The 5,898-nt window shown below is 35.1% G+C and overlaps 1 protein-coding gene across 3 annotated transcripts in view; it reads right to left on the minus strand.

The window, feature by feature from the left end:
• The window catches only part of LOC107624393 (probable inactive serine/threonine-protein kinase bub1), a 4,537-nt gene extending 1,035 nt beyond the window's left edge, over positions 1 to 3,502 (minus strand). The window contains exons 1-6 of one of the 3 annotated variants that reach the window (XM_021113504.1): positions 3,149 to 3,500; positions 2,637 to 2,874; positions 2,407 to 2,551; positions 2,112 to 2,269; positions 1,594 to 1,678; positions 259 to 1,345 (exon numbers count right to left, since the gene is read on the minus strand). In XM_021113504.1, the coding sequence (XP_020969163.1) occupies positions 266 to 1,345; positions 1,594 to 1,678; positions 2,112 to 2,269; positions 2,407 to 2,551; positions 2,637 to 2,719 (1,551 nt within the window). In that variant the 5' untranslated portion in view covers positions 2,720 to 2,874; positions 3,149 to 3,500 and the 3' untranslated portion in view covers positions 259 to 265. Of the gene's footprint in view, positions 1 to 132; positions 1,346 to 1,593; positions 1,679 to 2,111; positions 2,270 to 2,406; positions 2,552 to 2,636; positions 2,875 to 3,148 lie in introns of those variants that run through there. The other 2 variants (XM_021113505.1, XM_016326892.2) reach the window with 2 other exon arrangements.

The raw sequence follows: 5,898 nt of genomic DNA on the forward strand, positions 1-5,898 counted from the left end.
GTTTATTTTTCTTTTAATATTCATTATGTAATTGTTTTATGCCTTTTTATGATGAGTTGAATTGTAATGCTGGTCCAGTCACTCTTTGGTTTCATTTACATTTCTCACATTGAACTCTAAATTCACAGGCAATTTGTATAAACCAGAAACTTTGTTGGGGAATAAAAAGGACAACAGAAAACTCACATTTGGGTGCCTCCCAAAAATCAAATGCATATTCTTACAACTTATAAATTGTAATCATTGTTAATCAATCACCTTGCTCTTAAAAATCCAATGGCATATTAAACATCTTGTTTATGTTGTCCATCGCTTCCTTTGTGTGGATAGTTGGCTCATATAACTCGCATTCCTTTGACTTTCGCGAAAATTTTGGTGGTGGCGCAACTTGTTGCTGCTCCATATCATCATCAGCAAGGATTGAAAAGCCATCAAGTTCCTTTCCCCTGTTGATCTCAGGAGCTTTCTCCAGTTTCATTGATCTTTTTTTCCTAACAAAATCCATTGGCTTTCCAAACATGTTATTTATGTCATTCATGGCTTCCTTCATGTTGATTGTTGGGTCCACCAAACCATGGTGGCAAACATTCTCCACCTCTGGCTCATCCAAGATTGCAGAGCCAACAAATCTGCACACAACTGTATCCTCTCTAAACTTTGATTTATGGGAACTTTCTTCGTCTCTATCACTAGATTTTTCAGAAGGAAGATCCTTGGGATGGGGGAAAACCAAACCATTCGGTTGTGAAGCTGATGAAGTAGAATCTTCATGTGAATTCGCATTTACATCACTGGTCTCAGAGAATCCTTCATCATCAATATATATCTTAAGTAGTTCTTGGGGAGGTTGGCTGGCTTCAGTTCTCTTCTGCGAAGAACCAGTTGGTTTCATTCCATTATCCAAGTTTTCGTCAACAAATACTTCAAACCCATTCTTCATACTACGATCTTCCTTCAACTGGTTTCTCTGTGATTTCCGGGGTACTGGGACTGTCTCTAATGGTGCCCGGAACATGCTGTTAATGGCATTCATGGCCTCCTTCATATTTATTGTGGGATCCACCAGTCCATGATGGCATGCATCTTCTGCTTCTGATTTCCCAACAATGGCAGTGTCAACAAATTTAGATACAACTACTGTGTTCTCCCCCAAAACCCTCTTGCATTCATCTTTTCTATTCTTTACATTTCTATCATTGGCATCATCAGCTTCAGAACTCACAACTTGGGGTCCCTTTTGCACACCCTCAACACTGCATGCTCCACTGCTTCCCTCAATATTATTCGCAACAGAAGGGTTGCCTTTTGCAGCCAGAGGTCTTCTGGCACCTCTCACTTCCTGCTTCTGAAGGAGCAGAAGTTAGCTAATTCAATAATTAACTGACAAAATTTTTCCGGTACTCACTCCAGCCTCAGATACTGATCCAGCATGCAGCCGTCCACCATTAGATAACATGTAGGGTCTTATCGACATAGTTCTCACAATCAATCGAATGGTGGAGGGATGTATGTTGACCTAGTGTTTGGGGCAAGATGAGAACAGAACATCTCTCAACAAAGTAAAAACTAAGAACGATGGAGAAATCAAAATACATTGTTTCTCTTGTTATTCCTACGTTCCATGCGCTGAAGGAATTGATCATATGATTTCTGCAACTCATCCATAGGCTCTGCAAGGCTGACCCAAAAATAAAGGCAATATGAGGAAAAACATCACGAGTTTCATCACAATTGCTGATTTTGGGCAAAGAGAAACCACAATAAACATCCATAGCAATTATAGCTAATTAATGTGGCAGTAAACAGAGTATGTGTTACGAGTTAGGATCTTAGAGAGGAATAGAAAGGCTTGGTAATTAAAGCGGAATCCATTTTTACCCTTTATTTTAAGCCCTTCCCTTCTTTTCCCTATAAGATTGGAACTCAGAAACACCCTAAATTGAAATTTTCAAAGTTCATTGAAAATAATAACTTCAGCATATTCCAATAGGAAACTCATTAGGGTCTTCTAGCTTCTATCCCCATTTCATGGCTAATTATATTTATAGCATCACTTAAAAAAAATAAAAAAAGGAAATAAAGCAAGATGCTGATTACAGCAAATAACTTACTTCTTCACTCCAAGATGGTACATCCTCTCAGCCTCATCATACTTCTTGCTTTTCTCATAGAAAAGTGCATATGCTTGGTAGAATTGACAGCGCTTTGTTCCAATATGATTAGCTTCCATTGTTCTCAAAAGTTCTCCAGGATCATCCACAAAGTCCATCTTCATTATAACAAAAAGGAACACAAAATCACTGATCAATATAACCATCACTCTATCTCAACCTAAAGTAATAAACCCTAAAAAACTAAACTTTTTTAAACCTTAGTTATGCAGAATGGTAAGAGAAAGGGGGTTACCAAGTGAAGCCAAACGCGAAGGTAGCGCATGTCGTTTCTGTAACGGCGATCGAGCTGGAACTTTTGTGCGCATTTCTGCAACAACACTGGTAGCTTTTCCTTGAGGGCTTCAGGGGCAAAACTGTCCTTCATCTTTCGGATACCCCTGCAAACGTTTGTAAGTGAGTGAAGAATTTTATTTTACTTCTTCAAAATCTGAACTGCAGAAAGAGAAAGCGAGAGTTAAGCACCGGAGCCATGGAAGAAGCGGGTCTTTTCCAGTGTAGTTGCTGACTTCATTTATTATCGAAGAAAGCATTTCTTCGTGAGACATTTAGGTAGTGAATCGGCGGCGGCGACGGTGAGGGTGGACGGTGGTCGTTGCAGTGATGATTTGGTCACTTATTCATGGAAGTAGTTTGAATTTGAGTCTGAGCGGCTAGGGGTGTTCGCGGTGCCTTTTGGTGTTCTCACTTTCACTGATTCAAACTGCATAAATATCCCCAAACAAAATTTAGAACCAAAAAATTAAAACCAAGAACAAAAGAAATCAGAATAAAAATTAGAACACAACCAAAAATAGAACAAAACCAAAACCCTAAACAAAAAATTAGAAGAACCAAAGAACAGCCTAATATCCAAAAATCAGAAACAAAAATAAAAAAACGAGAGACATAACTAAAAATTAGAACAGCACCAAGAACAATTAATCATATAAAAATTCAATTAGAACAAATAATTAGAAGAGGGAAACGGAAATTACTTAAAGCTCCATTCCAAATGCAGGGTACGACGGATCCGACAACAGCAAGGAGACAGAGACTGAGCGAAGATGGCGACTGCGATGGGGCTAGACGGCTGAACAGAAACAACGGCGACTGCGCAAGGGACTGGCACCTTGACGGATCCGGGGGGTGGAAGCTGGAGAGGGAGGACTGGACGGTGGCGCTGCGAACGGAAGGGAAGGCGTGCGCCGTGCAGGGCTGGACAGTGACGCTGGAACACCCCTACTGCCCGACGGAGAGTGGAGTGAAGTGAGGGCCGAGGGGCTGTGACGCTGTGTGTGTGTGATGTGACTCTCAGTTGGAGAGTGGAGAGGGAATATTTTTGAAATTTTAAACTATACTCGCCGGTTCGGTCTGATTTGGTTCAGATTTTTTCTTGCACAATCGAAAGTCAAACCAAACCAGTCTAAAAACAACAAGAATTCAATATTTGGTTTTTAATTTTTTTTAGTTCGGTTCGTCGAATTCTTCGGCTTTGTTCGATTTTTAACACTCTATCTGTTGTGATAAGGGAGGAGTTGGATGTCCATTAATACTTTGGCGGCTTAGTTTCTTATTGAAAGAAGGCTTTAATGAAGTTTGAAAAATCAAGCTTTTTAAACCTCCCCTAATAACACACATCAATAACAAAACATTTTTCTCTTTCTATACATTACAATAATATAAATTCTCTATTTTTTCTATGTCTCCGTAGATTTTAAGTTTACAATATATACAATATGGTAAATTATATAGTAAAGATGTAAGTTTATAAATTTTTTCTTTAATAGAATGAAAGAGAGATTGATAAAGATAGGACCCACATCTATTCTATCTATTCTATCTATATAAAAATCGGATTTCTGTACTTAATGATGGAGATGACGTGGCATGTTCCGGAGAGTGTTTCCCGATTTAATTATTTTAACTCATTCAATACAATTTATTGCAATGACTTAATGATTTCAACTACTTGATTTAATTAAATATTTAAATATCAATATAATTTAATATAATTTATATTACTTAATTAATTATACTACATTAATTGTAATTCGTTATATTAGTAAATTAGTTTTTTTATTTATGAAGTCTAAAATAAAATAAATAATTTATTGTTTATTCTAATTAAATTTATTAAATTTAATTATATATTATATATGAATTAATGTTAATTTATAAATTATTTTACATTCAATCAAATAAATGGTAAATTACTTTAAATTATATACACACAGAAAAATGAATTTAAATGTGGTTTATATAGTATAGATAATATTAAATTAAGAATGGTGTATTTTTAAGAGTTTTGGTGTGATTTAATTATATTAGCTAATTGATTTGATTAGATATTTAAATATGATTGTAATTTATTATAGTATATAATACTTGATTAATTTTATTACATTAATTGTAATTCCTTATATTAGTTAATTGGTTTATTCATTTATAAAGTCTGAAATAAAATAAATAATTTATTGTTTATTCTAATTGAATTCATTAAATTTAATTATATTATATATAAATTAAAGATAATTTATAAATCACCTTATTTCCTTAGTCTTTTATATTCATGAATGGTTAGGGGGTGGAAGCTGGAGAGGGAGGACTGGACGGTGGCGCTGCGAACGGAAGGGAAGGCGTGCGCCGTGCAGGGCTGGACAGTGACGCTGGAACACCCCTACTGCCCGACGGAGAGTGGAGTGAAGTGAGGGCCGAGGGGCTGTGACGCTGTGTGTGTGTGATGTGACTCTCAGTTGGAGAGTGGAGAGGGAATATTTTTGAAATTTTAAACTATACTCGCCGGTTCGGTCTGATTTGGTTCAGATTTTTTCTTGCACAATCGAAAGTCAAACCAAACCAGTCTAAAAACAACAAGAATTCAATATTTGGTTTTTAATTTTTTTTAGTTCGGTTCGTCGAATTCTTCGGCTTTGTTCGATTTTTAACACTCTATCTGTTGTGATAAGGGAGGAGTTGGATGTCCATTAATACTTTGGCGGCTTAGTTTCTTATTGAAAGAAGGCTTTAATGAAGTTTGAAAAATCAAGCTTTTTAAACCTCCCCTAATAACACACATCAATAACAAAACATTTTTCTCTTTCTATACATTACAATAATATAAATTCTCTATTTTTTCTATGTCTCCGTAGATTTTAAGTTTACAATATATACAATATGGTAAATTATATAGTAAAGATGTAAGTTTATAAATTTTTTCTTTAATAGAATGAAAGAGAGATTGATAAAGATAGGACCCACATCTATTCTATCTATTCTATCTATATAAAAATCGGATTTCTGTACTTAATGATGGAGATGACGTGGCATGTTCCGGAGAGTGTTTCCCGATTTAATTATTTTAACTCATTCAATACAATTTATTGCAATGACTTAATGATTTCAACTACTTGATTTAATTAAATATTTAAATATCAATATAATTTAATATAATTTATATTACTTAATTAATTATACTACATTAATTGTAATTCGTTATATTTATTAAAAATATAAAATAATTTTATATAACAAATTATTAATTAAACTCGTTCTAAAATGTAAGCAAAATAAATTAATTTCCTAGGCGGCCCAATGTAGATTCATGATTTATACAACAATCAAACAAAGAATAGAACTTGTGAATTGTAATAAAAAGGGAATGAAAAAGTAGGGCCCACACCATGTTGGCTTGCTTGCCTCCATTGCATCTTAACAAAACATGGGCTTATGGAGACTAATCCCGATT

The sequence above is a fragment of the Arachis ipaensis genome, chromosome B10, assembly GCF_000816755.2.
Source record: "Arachis ipaensis cultivar K30076 chromosome B10, Araip1.1, whole genome shotgun sequence".
Lineage (NCBI taxonomy): Eukaryota > Viridiplantae > Streptophyta > Magnoliopsida > Fabales > Fabaceae > Arachis > Arachis ipaensis.